A 16150-nucleotide genomic window follows, 5' to 3' on the forward strand; every position below is an offset into this window, starting at 1 on the left:
GGGCGGTCGGGTACCCGAGTGGTTAAAGGGTTCGCTCGTCACGCTGAAGACCCGGGTTCGATTCCCAACATGGGAACCATGTGTGAAGCCCATTTCTGGTGTCCCCCCCCCCCCCCCCCCCCCCCCCCCACACCTTGATATTGCTGGAATATTGCTAAAGCGGCGTAAAACCATACCCGCTCACGACTGAGGGTTTGAATGTTGTAACCTTGATAAAACAAACTTCTGACCAAGTCGTATAACGCTCTTTGAAACCTTGGGAGAAAGAGCGATTGTACCTCAAAAGTTGTGAAATGTAGACGCCAAATGCTTGAGCTCCTAGAATATTGCTCCACAAAAAGGGAAAGTTAACTTTTGGAAAGTTGAAGTCATCCCTCTTGTCATACAGTCTTGTGGAGATTGTTTTGTCACTTTGAATCTTTATGCACAGATATCTGATACAGCGCATATCTTGTGTCTTCCGCTATGGTGTTGCTGGAATATTGCAAAAAGGGACATGAAACCATAGTCCCACTCACTCTTATTCACAACATGAGTACACGCTTGCACTTTGAATCATTGTTATCGATTGTTCACAAAGGTGAAGACCGCCTCCGTGGTCTTGTGGTAGAGCGTCCGCCCGGAGAGCGGAAGGTCCAGGGTTCGATCCCGGGCCGCGTCATACAAAAAGACGTTAAAAGATTGTACTTGTTGTTACCCTGTCTTGCGCTCGGCATTAAGGGGCTAAAACAAGGACTGGTCGGCTCGGAGTCAGTATACTGTGTCTGAGTGGGGTATTCATGTTAAACTGCGGCATGGTATCTCAGTGAGCTAGCACTATAAATCGGCATCAGTACGGACTAGTACTAGCAGCCACACACACACATACACGTGCATGCACGTCGCTATATAAGTGCAATAATCTTGGACGCGACGTTAAACCCAATTTCACCTCACCTCACAAAGGTGACTATCATACTTCAATGAAAACTAATCTATATGAACTGAGTTATGATAGATTTGTTACATATCTCTATCAACCTCCAGTTTCAGGCTGTACAAGCTCATTATACTCAGAATTCCCCAAGCAACCATCCTACCAAATGAAAAAATTTAGAAGGGCGTTGAATGATAAGTTAGTGACTCGCATTGAAGGAATTGAATAATAATAAAATCTTTTGTCGTAGATAATACATGATGTAATAGGTATATCCGAACACAAAAACTTGTTTCGCTATGACAAACTGTTAAATTAAGCAGGGGTCTCTGACGTTCATTGATCAAGTACTTGCAAAAGAAACGACTTAACACCAAAAGCATCCATGAAGATAATGAACACAACACAAGGGAAGGGTGCCCCTTCCTGTGCCACTGTAAAGAGGTGGGCAGAAGCGTTTCAGCGTAGCAGGGAGAGCATTGAAGGCGAACCATGTCAAGGAAGGCCAATGACGCCAGCAGCTCCAGAGAATCCACGATAAGTGACGACAGCGTCATATTGCTAGCTCAGTTGGCATTTCGTAGCAAATATACATTCCATTATCACAGTAAATTTGACAAAGAAACAAGTATCAGCTCGTTGGAATTTATAGCTTCTGGCATCTGATGAAAAACGCACCAACCAACATGTTTTGTGATAATCAAGCTATGTTTGAAGCTGAACCAGAAAGGTTCTTGCAATGATTTGCAATCATGGATTAAACATGGATTCATCATTTCCAGCCTTAGTCCAAACAACAATCAAAACGATGGGAGCATTTGACATCACCACCACCAAATAAGACAAAGGCTGCCCCCTCAGCTGAAAAGGTGATGGCCTCCGTGTTCGTGCCGAGGGTGTCGTCATGATTGACTGTCTTCCGAAAAGGCAAGACGGCAACCGGAGCATATCATGGTATGTTTAGGGAAGCTGTCCAAGAGTTCACCCGTTCTTTGTTTCTCCACGGACAAAATATAAAACGATTCAAGATACTTCCACTTTCGCTTCCTTTGTGTATGGAAACATCAAATGTAACAGCAAGCAGGTTTGGGAACACTTCCAGAAGAGTACAAGAGCTATCATTTGGTGCCTTTTGCTTTGATAATTTCAACTTCAATAATATTTTGTATCATTAAATGCTTAAGAGCATTCACACTCAGGATAAGGAGTTTGATCAAGTACTACTTAGTATCCAAATACAACAATTCACGTTTTGGTGAGGGTTATGGAACTATTTTCAGTTTGCGAAAGACAAATTCTAAAACTGATCATTTGTTAAGGTAAATTAGAGATGAAATACAAGGTATGATGAGTTAGTTTCTCAGGTATATCAATCTTTGGGTTGTTAGTGAATGAAACTTATAAAAAGAACGCAACCTTACAGAAATACGTTTGCATACATTTCGGATGGCATTAGTACAGTTTAGATTTCGTTCCCATATAGGAATGGATAGAAAAGAAAGGATATGCAAAATGTGTATTGCCTCAAGCGGTACGTTTGCCTTGTGGCTCCAGATTTTAGTACGGGTGACTGTGGTCTGGGGCGCCTCAATCTACTGTTCAGTTGATTCCCTTATCAGTATCGGTATCTGCTTCTACAATTCTCTTGGGGGCACAGATGGCCCAGTCGTCTAAGGCGCCGCGATTCGCTGTGCAGAGTTGCGTCCCTTGTGCACGCCAGAAACCTATGATTGTGTGTTCGAAGCTCGGTTCGCCCCGATTATGTTTCAGCACCATACCCGTGCTCGTGGGTTTCACCGAGGTGGTAAACGTCTGAGACCTGCATCACTTCGGGCTTTCCTCCCACATTAAGCTGACACGCCGTGATATAACTTGAATACTGTTATAAGCGGCGTTAAACCCAACACACTCACTCACTCTACAATTCTCTCCAAGTGTGATACTGACTGTCGGCGCATACGTGTACATGAGTTTCATCAACCTGGTAAATGATCTACGTCACTCCAATGCACTCGGAGATGACAACTCTGACGCTAAATTAATGTTCAAAGCGGCCTTAAACCTCTTCAAGTAACGGGAGGCTAGTTAAATCCCACCGAACTCGATCAGGTTTCTACTATTTAATAGCCAAGCATGGATGAGTAATATGTTCGCTTTAGTAATAATGCATACAGGTTATTAGCTGAGTGTTTTGGTTTCGCACATAACTTATATTAGGAGTACAAAATGTATAATGGGCCCTTTGGCGAAATGTCATGCAGCCATGTTTGTTTGCGTGTTTAGACTACACATTGGAAAACCCCTATCTAAGAATATTGGGAACGTTAGTCAATAGTTTAATAAGAAAGAAGCATCGCTTTGTACATGGAGCTTAAAAGTACATGTACCTCTGCTTGGCGACCTCATTTGCATATTTGGATCACAATACGGCCAAATTTATCGGATTGGTGTATCTCATCGATAACACAAGCCTTGTATGATACACTACTGTGAATCTGCGTACTTTATTGGATAAACTTCAGAATACATAACAGGTAAACAAACCGTTCATGCATATACACAGTGGAAACCCATCAATCCGGTCTTACCGTTCCTTGTAAAATCGTCGGGATTAACTAATAGTAAATAGTAGTGTTCCTTTGACTATATATGTATATAAACTGCAGAGTAAACAGAAGTATACACTTGAAAATTGAATTTGACCCAGAAAATACAAACATTTAGTTCGCAAACACATTGTCTGGAATACGGGCTTCTGGGTTGACAAGGTGTCCTTGTATTTTCAGAACGAGGGATGTCGTTTCCTGGTGAAACCAGGTGAATATGGTATGAAATGGTATTAAAATCCCCAAAGGACAAGAATTTGTGTCCGCAATCCGTGTCAGGAACCAGGCGGGTTCGAATCGAAGACTTGCACCAGTTGTGATCATTGGTCTGTCAACACACCCGTGCTTTTGGGTTTCACCAAAATGCTATATTCTACGGCTTATACGCCATTGGCCGTATTTCCCATCTTAACCTGACAGGCTGTGATGAAGCTTCAATACTGTCTGAAGCGGCGTTAACCCGAAAATTACTCCAAGGGTATAATAATGATGTAAATATATACACATTCTAAATGTTCGAGTACCCACATAGCAGTCGTACCAAAATTATCTTATACAAAAAATAAAAAAACTGTGCCAGTATTATGACCTGACAATATACAATGTGTGCTCAGGGCACTTCGAATTCCAAGCCTTCACATTTATTCAAATAAGAAATGCTAGCATTAGAGCCAGTATCCTGAACACACGTTTTAAACATTGCGAAGCCAATGTGGGCGGTTTTGTCAGGCTTTCTGGCAAGGCTATACATTTTGTTTAATTTTTGTTAAAAGCCGCATCAATATTCCAGCTATATGACGACATCCCGTTAGTCGCCCTTTAGGGCAAGAATGGGTTGCTGAAGACCTATTCTCTACCGGATATTCATGGTTGACTCGGCTGTAGGCCTGTCATCTGACACTACCGCGTGGTCGTTGCTCATGCTCTCAACTTGTTTGCCAGTTCCAAACCCAAAACAATACAAATCTTTGACATGTGATCATCTACTGAAACTGAGCTTTCAGCGCCATCTTGAAGGCAGACCTCTGCTCCAGCCGCTTGACGTAGTCTCGGACCTCAGGGTAATCTTTCAGCAAGGATCCCTTGTTGAACATGTCGTCTGTCGCCGCCCACACGCTGTACCCCAAGATGCAGTCGACAGCTGTTAAACTGAAAAGATATAAACATTTGTAATACAGCATTCTCGATTATCCAGGGTAATAGATCTCCATTCTATTATGATACATACTATAGACCCAATCGTCACCATCTCATGCTCTCATTACTGACTTGGCACAGTTCTCTCGCTCACGAGTGGAATCTTATTGTGCGGCCATTTTTAAAGACGTGTCTTTCGGACACGGTTCAAAACAAAGTTTTGGTGTAGAATGGGTCCAGGGTGTTCGTCAGAATAGAAAAGAGTGAGTGAGTGAGTTTAGTTTTACACCGCTTTTCGCAACATTCCAGAAATGTCACTCAATGGTGGAAACCAGGGCCCTGTTCCACAAAGCGATCGTACGCGCTAAGATGATCGTAACTCCCATACTTTATCATAGGCTTACGACAGTCGTGGCGCTATGATCGCTTTGTGGAACGGGGCCCTGAAATGGGCTTCACACATTGTACACATGTGGAGAATCGAACCCGAGCCTTCGGCCTGACGAGCGAACGTTTTCACCACTAGGCTACCCAACCACATCTTCAACTGTTGAGGAACTGTCCATATAAACTACTTGTGCGTTGTTATCGGATGTCAATAGGGGTCCGTGCATCCTCCAGTCTCGAAACAGTCACGATATGGCTGAAATATTGCTGATGTGACTTTAAATATTAACTCACTCACTCACTTCACTCTCAAAGCTCGAACTCGCTTGTAGTTTCCTAACGCCAAGTTTGGAAAATGAAATGAAAAAGCATTATCCCTAATATGTTGAATACCTAACATGCACAGACCATCACAAATCATTACATATATTTCCATTTCCCTTTTTACCTGTCGCCACAGACATACTGCCTTCCTTCCAGAGTCTTGGTGAGACGCTTCATGCAGGTGTCCATCTTTGTCACCATCTTGTCCACTCCCTGTGGGTCGGGCTTCTCGGGTGTGACGGCCCATTGCCAATACAACAGCTCCATTGCCTCGTCTATAGTCACGCTAGCATACAGTGCCCAGCTAGAACAGTGAGAAACATAAAGGTAACATTTTTGGTCACGTGTTACCTTGGGTCTTCCAGCTTTTGGGTTTCGCTCTATGGCTTCCGTTTCATGGGCATTACCCTATGAGGGAGTGTAAATTTACGCCAGTTCAATGGTGGTGAACGTGTAGAATGGGATTCACACGCATATTTTAGCTGAGGGACAAAACCCTACATGTGCCACCCGTGTCACGCATGATGACGATGACGACGACGACGACGACGACGACGATGATGATGATGATGATGGTGGTGGTGGTTGAAATGGAATAACTTATGCATCTGCCAGAACCAGTTTGCAGTAAACATTTTTTAATCCAATACATTTCCGGAACCATTCCTTCACTAACAGGTTAATAGGCATTCTTAACTCACATCATATCAAATATACTACCCAAAAGAAGTTAATGAACACCCAATATATAGTATCGGTTGTTCTTTGATTTCTGTGGAATATGGTATCTATCGTTTAAGTCCACTCACTCATAGTAGTCCATCCTCTGTCCGAGGGGAGGCGCTAGTTTGCCGTAACGGTCAGCCAGGTACAGGCAGATCGCACCCGACTCGATGATCGCACCCTCACCCTCAGTCTGTAGGGCGGGGATGGTGCCGTGGGGGTGGACGGAACGCTTATATTCCTCGTATGCCTCAGTGTCTTTACCCTTAATGGAGTCCAGCTTCACAATTTCGAAATCGTCGACAGCGTCAAGTTCTGCAATCCATGACAAAATAAGACATAGTATATAGTTTATATCCGACCATCTTCCCGAGGCAAGTGAGTTAACTGTCTATAAATGTCCAGTTTCCACCCTACTAGGCTGGTATTATGGAGTTACATTTTGGCTGGACTAACGAGTCTATGCATAGTCCAATCAAAATCGCGCACCGAAATCGAAATCCGGTTCGTAAAGTGTCATGCAGATTTCGATCGACTGCAGGATTTGCAAAACATGTGCACCGCTAACTCGTTGTCGACAGATATTTTTCTAAACCTTTTCATGTTTTTAATCAAGGTGCTCACGTGATTTGATGCACTTCGCGACGTAATACTCGTTTTATCACAATATACATCCTGATTATCGATCAGATCGTCTTGGCTGGGCTCCACCGTTTTGTTTGAAGCAAATGCAAGTGATACGAGAGTTTGAATCTGATTGGTCAATAGGAGAGGCATAGAAAGGACATAACTCGTAATAGCCACTGGTGGCGCTACGATCGAGCCCAGGAATTCCAGCCAAGTTCGGCAAGGGTGGAAACTGGACTTTTAAAGTCAGTTAACTCTCTTGCCTCGGGAAGATGATATCCGACTGACTAATTATATCTCTATAAGTATTTTCTGTCTCCTCAAAAGAGATTCAAGTCGTTCAGAGACTAGTTGGTTTGTCTGCTAACTTAAAATTGGAGTACATATAAATTCAACAGTTATAATGAATACAGTAATGATTGCGTGTATATTCATAAGGCGCCATTTCCGCTCCATAAAGCATACTCAAAGGAATACGTGCATTATTAGTATGTAATGAAAATTTGACACAACCGAATTGACTTTCCGTGATTTTTCTTCATTACCCGTGAAGATCCTGATCTTAATTGATCTTCCGCAACCAAAGCCTGTCGTAAGCGGCGACTAACGGGAGCGAGTGGTCAGGCTCGGTTGCATCTTCCCGAGGCAAGGGAGTTAACTGACTGTAAAAGTCCACTACTTTTATAGTTAGTTAACTCCCTTGCCCCGGGAAGATGACTTGGTTGATGCATGTCATTGTGTACTACAGACTGTAAATGCGTAGATCGATGCTCATGAGATCAGTCATCGGATTGTCTGATCCAGGCTCGATTATTTACAGACCGATGGCATACATGTGGAATTTTGCTAAATGCAGCATTAAACAACAAACAAACTATTCGACTTTCCTAAAATAAACAAAAGTTAAAATGAAAGAGTGGACAATATGTTCGACACAATCGAGTTCGACATAACGGTGTTCAGCTGCAATTACAACGTATTTATATAATATGGGTCTGTACTGGGAATATTCAGCATACCGTCTCCATGTAACAGCTCAACAACGGTTTAGAGTGTATGCTGACCACCCGCATGGCCACCCACCTCTTTCAACCCAACACATTGGGGCTACCGATCGATACACCTATTACAGCGAACACCCTTATGTATGTATACACCCACCCCGAGCACATACACTCACCGTGTATAAGCCACATACACCTGAACGACCTGTACATAGGACACTGATACAACTTCATAACTGCACGTTTTGCTTTCTTCGCCGCGTCAGCCATGACTTCGGGAACACGGGTGATACAATGTCCCGCGCTTTCTTGCCTGTCAAAATAGGTCAACCTCTTTATATACATATACTGTGTGATGTTCCCACTGAGCAACCGACCATGGGGATCAACATCCTGTTGAAAGTGACCGTGCCTAAGAAATGTTTGTTACTCTGGGTATTTTTAGGATAGCAATATTTTATTTTATGTCTTATCAGTAAGCACTCTTGAACGAACTGAACTTCTATAATTCGAATGTATGATTTTGTAGCGTTAATATGACCATGATCATTTAAAAATATATATTGTTCAATGTTGGCTTTATACCGGTATATGGTCTCTGATTTAATCAACGCTTAATCCTATATTTACACACACGCGCGCGCGCACACACATACACACACACCTATTGTGGAAATGAAATAAACGATACATATTAAAAGTATTTTCTTATTTAAATCATGATTCTATCGGTATACAGTGCATTATGAATAACGTATTTTGTTCTAGGGAGGGAGATGGGGGGTAACCGCAATTAGAAAATACACAGGTCTAGTTTTTATTTGATGAAATTCCCGAAATTCCAGTGTTACCTACAATGTATATATAGATGCTAATATATTCATATGTTTGTTTCTATTATTTTGTATGTGTACATATTCAATTAACCTGCGTCGACCTGCCTGAAATTATTTCCAATAATTATCAGCAAGAAATGGCAGAAAAATAACCCTGTAAAAACATTTCGCTCTCCCGATTTATTTTGTGTATGTAACATACTTAAATAATTTAAGTTCGTGTGATGTTTTCATTAAAAAAAGGCTGGTGTCTCGGATAACAGTACAGAAACCGGTGTTACCAGCCTCAGATATTTCCGTACAGACACAGCGGAAGTCATGGTGGCTGATGTTGTGGTGCATGTTGGGTAATCTTCAAACATGGCTGCCATCTTGAGAAACGTGAGGAGTGCATGCAGCATTGCCGCTGTCTCATTACGCACAACTTTGCCAAGAGTCAGTGCGATTGCACTCCTACATAATACACAGTCAAGATGCATGCATACCCCAGCTCTTCTATCCAATGTCACACTCACAAAGGTATGAAACTTTGTAACCGGTGCCCGGGTCGTGATTGACATCGTTGACATTGAAAGATGGAACCTTACTCCGATCGCTCTCGTGTTATCGTGCGTTTCGTATTTTCTCTTTGCTATTCAGAAGCTTCCACAAACGATGCACCCGCAGTGCATTTAGTGATTTAATAGACACCAAACAATTAATTCTGCTATCTGTTCGGAGAAAAGGGGTGGAACAGTAGATGATTATGTATCGTTTATGTGCTCCGAAATTATCCCATGTCCAAGCCTTCCACGGTCACAAACAACAATAGTTTGTCTTTGGAGAATAAAGAAGTAACTGTTCGTGACAATACTGAAAATGGTTTGGCGATACTATTGTTAAGTGAGTTCACCCATTCATTAGGTTGTCTTATTTTCCACCAGCATGCGTTTACCAAACTGACGTGTTGCTTTTGGTTGATGTGAGTTACATTTCATTTCTAGTCTACTATAGTCAATGAATGTACAAACATGGCTTATTGTATTCTTTCATCTGGACATGCTTAAGGTGGTAATACTTACAAATAAATAGTTTATCTGATAATCCAAATGACAAATGAACTGTCAAGTGTGAGAAATGTTCCTTTATGTGTAAATGACATCTGCAGTTTAGCTTGAATGTCATGCCTTTTGTGGTATGTTATAAGGCTCTTAGTCCTCAAGTTTTATAACTTAGAGTTTACCATGCTTACACACACAAAAAAGAAAGAGACTAAATTTTAGGTGTGTCATGATTCAGCTATCCATTGCAATTTTACACCTGCCAGTATGATATACTATATGTCCATCTATGTAATGATTCATGTTTTAATTGTGTATTGATTTTCGAACAGTAATATTATTTACCAAATTTTAAAATAACTGCATGATAACTACTCCAACTAGCATAACCTTACTGCCTCTCTTGGAACAAAAAGCAGACTCTGGTTGTTTACTTATATCAGCATGATAAGAAAACCCAGTTGAACTCCTCATGTGATTTAAACAAACAGGTTGATAGCATCAGCCTTTCTCACCTGGTCCACATGGAACACAGAGACATTTCACGCAGAAACAGCACAAACTACATACCGCAATAAATATTGATAAATGAGGTAACTGTATCATGATCCTTCCACTATACTTATGGTTGCAAATATTTGATTGTCTTTGTCCATTCAGGCATGGAAAGTGTAGATCACCAACGCACCTAGTCTACAATAATTCAGTAGTTTTTTCCGGGAGACAATTTGGGTTAATTTCGGCAAAGTCTGTGTATGAGGGACAAGCAACTCTAGATTTGTTATGCAAGAAATTTAGCTATAACTCATTAGTTGAATGATAAATTTTATAGATGACATGTATTAAAACACTGAGTAGTTATTGTATGGCCAATGTGGGTTTGATGTTAATCAGTGAAGAAGACAGTTTATCATTCCGGCAGCTATAAGTTAAATGTTTTCTAGTAGATGTAGAAGGAGCCTCATGAAACATCTAAAGCAATACAAAACATTCTGTCGCTTAACAGGTTGGCGTGAATGTTATCAACTTCTCAACCGCCACCACTATCACCTCAGTGGAAGAGATCCAGCAGAGAGTCCTCAATGTGTGCAAGCTTTATGACAAAATCAATGCAGAAAAGGTACTCAGTATTTTCAACTCTCATTTCAGAACACAGTCAAAGATGTCAGGTTGTACAGCTCCAAGCCTCCTCTCACTATTGAAATGATACAAGAAAGAGTATTGCTGGTTTTGAAATTGTATGACAAAATTAATCCAGAAAAGGTACAAAAATCATTTATTTTCCCTTTGAATTACAAGACTTTACAATATCTTAATTAAATAGTACCAACCATTATATATTTTCAAAATGTTTTCTTCTAGAAAAGAATAAACAAAAATAATTTTGCCTCAGATTTTACTCATTTTAGTCATTTAATTTTTACCCCCCTGCAAATAGCATTTCCCTGGATGCCCAGAAAAGAAATGTGTCGGGGTAAATGTTACTCCAATATTTAATGATCAGTCCCTGATTAAGGTAACACTATGCCCATTTCTTCTTGTATAAATACTTGGGGCCAAGATGCAGGAAGCCAGTATTTTGAGATATTTTGTGTCTTGCAATGATTAGGACAAGTTGTCACTGGTTTAATCTTTTCAGTGTTTTCTTTCTGATTATGAGTTAGTTTGCACTTAATTACACAGCAATTTTTGTCAACTGTTATTATTCAATTCATTTGGTCCATGTTTCATTAAGCAGTGATGTTCTTGTTTCAGCTCTCCCTGGAAAGCCACTTCATGAACGACTTGGGGCTGGATAGTTTAGACCAGGTGGAGATAATCATGGCGATGGAAGATGAATTTGGTAAATTGCGTTAAAACAAATATGGTTTATACAGCAGAACTAGAAGTATTCCTTTGTTGTAATTATACCCCAATACATTTTATAACAGTGATTAAGATACTGCTCAAGGGAGCGTTAACACTAACTCAAGAACTTGTTGAAGGACTATGCCTGCGCAGTATTGTCACTATGCTGCAATACACTTTTCAAACGATACGTTTTGCAATTTTTTTTCTGTTCTTGTATATTGTGTTTAAAAAATATTAAACAAGTTTTGTTATTGTTCGGTTAAACATAAAATCTACACAGAAATTCACTCACAATGATGTTTCCCTTTGAAATTGTTTGACACTATAGTGATTTTTCTTTCACATTGTTATCTCCCCTGTAAGTTGGTGATGACTGACCATGCTGATTATTATTTACTTTAGTATGTAGAAAATAGGATCTGCATATACAGTCAGTGTCACTGTCAATCACTATCAAATGCTTTAGCCCCTGATATGTTACAATGCGTATCACAATACAGGTACATGTAGTGCAATATATTGCAATACAATTGCTTGACCAATACACAGCTAGACAAATGACCCTCTTAAGTCTATCACTTAGGAGTAGGACATCTTGACTTTGATCCTTGATGTCAAACACTGTGTACATGGTGTAAGTTGAGGAAATGTATTATGATTTGCACCACTGTATTAAATTCAAGAAATGATTTTCGTATTGTTTTTCAGGGTTCGAGATCCCTGATGCGGATTCTGAGCGCCTCATGAGACCAAGAGACATTGTACAATATATAGCTGACAAAGAGGATATTTTTGATTAGAGAAAATGAGAGGAATTGTAAGTTGTTGAAAGTTTACCATCTTTTCTGTGTTACTGATCAGCACACGGGATAGAAGTCTTGACTTAAATTTAATTGCTTTCTACTGTAACTACGCAGTCTAGATGAAATCTATATTAGCTGTAGTTGTTTTAAGTGGTTCGCCAGGGATTTCTTGGCAGGATTTAGTCACTGAAAACTCAAATAACATAACAGTATAGAACAAATTTGATGCATTTAGTCTCTGCATTTTGTTTACCGTTACCCTTCAGATAAATGTTTTATAGATCCTGAGATTTCTCTTATGACCCCTGAGCATGATGGATGGGGATCCCAGGTTAGTGTAGGCCCTCTATGCTTGACTTTGATGCGATATATGGATCGGATGAACGGTTTGGTTGATAGCAAGTTATCATACGATGTGGCTGGAATATTGCAGATTGTGACTTAGCCACAGGCTAATTTGCATATCATGTGACCCGACAAACAAACACACTTTTTCAGAAATCAGAACAGAACAGACTAAGTATTTGTATTGGCGGGTTTTTCATATTGTTTTGCATAATTATATAAATATGCTACTACAACTGCAACAGTGAGTTGCATGACAATACATATTTACACATCAAAGTGACCATATCGCTAGCTCTTCATAGGGCTTCAATGTCAGCACATGGTGTCGTACAACCAATGTAAACATAGGATAACAACGCAAATGGAAATAGCTTTTCACGATTTAGGATATTTTCTCAATGAAAGTTAACCATTTTATCACATATGTTTGTCTGGATATGTAGACTTGTCCAAAATGAAACAAAGGAAAAATATATGCAATATCTTGAATGGACTGTGTAAGATGTGATGAATCGTCACATGGCGCTGTCCTGTGACAGGTACTATGCTGGTCCCATGGAACTCTGAGTAGGAGAGTGATTTTAGCCATATATGATGATTGGGATGGTGGGTTACCGCAATGGTTGTATGTGTTGGTGTAAAGGATGTGTGAAGACTTGGTTTTTTCACTGCCAATCAAAGTGGTATATATCCAAACTCAGATTATCAGCTTCACGTTGTTGACAAGGTTACTCTCTTTGCACTGGCAATATGCAGCAGAATTTGGCATGCATTAATTTAACTTATTTTGTGAGTCCCTTGGACATGCCAGAAACCTATGATTGTGGGTTCGAAACCTGGTTTGTCTCTATTTATGTTTCTAGGTATGTCAGCACCATACCCTGGCTCATGGGTTTCACCAGAGTGGTTCAAGTTTGAGCCCTGTATCACATCAGGCTTTCCTTCCAATTTATCTCGCACACCATTAAAAAAATGGAATACTGTTCAAACCCAACTCACTCACTTAAGACAAGAGCATTGTGGTCTATTTTAGTACAAACTGTCATATTTTTGTTGTTGAAAATTTCCTAATCACGTTTTTGTGTTTGGTTTCCAGATGTTTTAGTGCTAAAAAAAAGGAAGATGTTTGCGGCTCTTGGAGGACAACTGTACAAATAAGAGACTGTTACGTTACATATGTCCCCTCCTCACTAGTATGGTGTGACGATCTGTGTATTATTGCTTGTACATGTTGGCTTGGAATAAATCATGTTGTATGAAGACATTCCTGTGTTCTGTATTTTCCGATGAATTAGGCTGTGCCAATGTCACCCCTGAGAAACAAACAGATTTGCTTGTAGCTAAGATTTTAAAGGACAGCTGGGACACTATATCATTCTGTGACTTGAGTCACTAGTTAGCTCACCGGGTCCGTAGGACCAAGGTGAGCTTATGCCATACCGTGGCGTCCGTCGTCTGTCCGTCAACAATTTATTCAAATGACTTCTTCTGAACCACTAATTGGAAATTAACAAAATTTGACTGGAAGCATCCCTAGGTGGTGGGGATTCAAAATTGTACAAATGGTGGGGCTGAGGGGCGGGGCCAAATAGGGGTAATTTGGCTATATTGCTTTAAAAGACTTCTTCTCTGGAACTAAGAGATAGATGTCAACCATATTTGGTTGGAAGCATTCTCCGTTGGTGAGGATTCAAAATTGTACAAATGGAGGGGCTAAGGGGCAGGGCCAAAAAGAGTTTATAACTTGGACACAGTTAAGATCCCCTCCAAATAACCATATGTACAATTGCTGAGTATAATGAGATGAATGCACATATGCTACCAGGACTGGTCCTTTTGTTCATCTGTCCGGCACTCCCAAAGGAGTTAGAACCTTGACCATAACATGCAAACCGATATTATCGCCACAGTATAATTAACAGATACATTGTATACATTTGATTGTTATGAAGAGAATAATACATTTATGCCAATAGGATTCGCCCTGGGGTCCAGCCTTGCCTCTGGAAACTTAGATCCTGGATCATAACATGGAAACGGTTCAGATCTTTATGCTACATTTGTATCTAGAGAAGTAAATGTACATGCTGTCAGATATGCCATCCACCTATTTTGAATGCTGACAGAGTCAAAATTACGAGATATTTGCACGATTATATACATGTACAATGCAGATGTATATTTTGTCATGATTGTGTAAATATCCAGTGGATTTCAGAGTTTTTGGCACAGACTGTTATATCATTTATTACCTCCAAAAGAGTGAGTTACTGTTTTTGTCATATATAATCAAATCTGGTCCAGGAAAAGTGGTGGTGGAGAGCATGATTATGATAATCTTAGCTCATGCAATCAATCTGTGGGTTGCCAGTCCCTAGTTCACCAGTGGTGATTCCAGGTTAGAACTGGTCCCCAGCAACCAGTGCTTGTCTGCAGGGTGATTCAATGGATCAGGTAAGACTGGTGACTTGGTTGATTAGGTATAGTGTCAAGATGGTTTGGTATTGGTGAACTGTTGATCATTTTGATGTTTCTCATGCAAAGTAAATGCTACCTACAACATTCAGCCTTGCAAAATTCATCAACACACAGACTATGTTCAGATTACAAGATCTGTTGCTTTTAAGATGAGACAAAAAACATGAATATAACAATATTATTTATTCCATTAGAAAAACTTTCACGGATGCATGCACTTAAGAATGGACCCGACAGTTTGGGTCTATGCTCATAATATTAATCATTGGTCTGTCTTGTCCAGATGCTTTATATTTCCAGCCTGCCCCCCAAAAGCTGGAATATTGCTGAGTGTAGCTTTAAACAACAAGCAAACCAGCGAAGATGATAATATACATCAATAAAAATTTAGAAAGGGGATTTATAAAAACAATACTGAATAAAGCATATCAATGCATAAATGTGAAGCATGTTTAAATAAACTATTGGGTCCTTTCATGTTTTGCATAGGGGTGGGTAGGGTAGTCCCAGCGTTTAAATGAAAATATGTATTAGAAATATGCCCTGAATGAATAGTTTGTTGGTAGTGGTGCAAAGAATGAATAGTTTGTTTTGTGGAAAATACTCAATGTGCTAAAAGTGAAAATGTGTTTGATGGTGCTCATTAAAATATAGTGTGTTGATTATGGCTGGGGACAAGAATAAACTTCATATGGATCTATTTATACTATGTTGCCAATTTGTAGTTATATTACTACAAATATTTTTAGAAGGATTAGTCGAAATGAATTTTTCGATAAGGGAGATTCAAGATTTTATGTCATTCAACAGTAAAACATATATCCAAATCACATGCGTGTCATTCCGAGAGAAACAGGTTACGGAAAGGAGCGAGAGTCGACGATTGCTGATGGATCTCCATGGAGACCGTTGCCACTTCCGTTATTCACAAACGACGCCATTTTGGTTGTTGCTGCTGCACTTAGTTTCCACGTCTGTGTTTGCATTTTGCTCTTTATCCCGCACGTATCGCACGTTCTGCACGATGTATGCCTCTGTTGCTTTGGTTTATCATCAAGGTATCTAATAGT

The 16150-nt window shown here is 40.1% G+C and overlaps 2 protein-coding genes across 3 annotated transcripts; one reads left to right on the top strand and one right to left on the bottom strand.

Moving 5' to 3' along the window:
• Positions 1-3393: 3393 nt before the first annotated feature.
• On the bottom strand, positions 3394-8069 carry LOC124144537 (glutathione S-transferase 1-like). Its single transcript, XM_046513980.2, has 4 exons — positions 7901-8069; positions 6180-6408; positions 5495-5674; positions 3394-4671 (listed from the first exon to the last, which is right to left on the bottom strand). The coding sequence occupies exons 1-4, from the start codon at positions 8067-8069 to the stop codon at positions 4506-4508; spliced, it is 744 nt and encodes a 247-aa protein (XP_046369936.2). The 3' UTR covers positions 3394-4505.
• An 816-nt stretch (positions 8070-8885) lies between these two features.
• On the top strand, positions 8886-13866 carry LOC124144535 (acyl carrier protein, mitochondrial-like). 2 transcript variants are annotated; one of them, XM_046513979.2, is made up of 5 exons: positions 8886-9079; positions 10607-10720; positions 11356-11443; positions 12160-12268; positions 13699-13866. In XM_046513979.2, the coding sequence occupies exons 1-4, from the start codon at positions 8921-8923 to the stop codon at positions 12249-12251; spliced, it is 453 nt and encodes a 150-aa protein (XP_046369935.2). In that variant the 5' UTR covers positions 8886-8920; the 3' UTR covers positions 12252-12268; positions 13699-13866. The 2 variants fall into 2 exon arrangements, with proteins under 2 accessions (XP_046369935.2, XP_046369934.2); XM_046513978.2 differs by lacking the exon at positions 10607-10720 and adding an exon at positions 10750-10863.
• The last annotated feature ends 2284 nt before the right edge of the window (positions 13867-16150 follow it).

This window comes from Haliotis rufescens, unplaced genomic scaffold (genome assembly GCF_023055435.1).
Source record: "Haliotis rufescens isolate VD_foot unplaced genomic scaffold, xgHalRufe1.0.p SCAF_11, whole genome shotgun sequence".
Taxonomy (NCBI): Eukaryota; Metazoa; Mollusca; class Gastropoda; order Lepetellida; family Haliotidae; genus Haliotis; species Haliotis rufescens.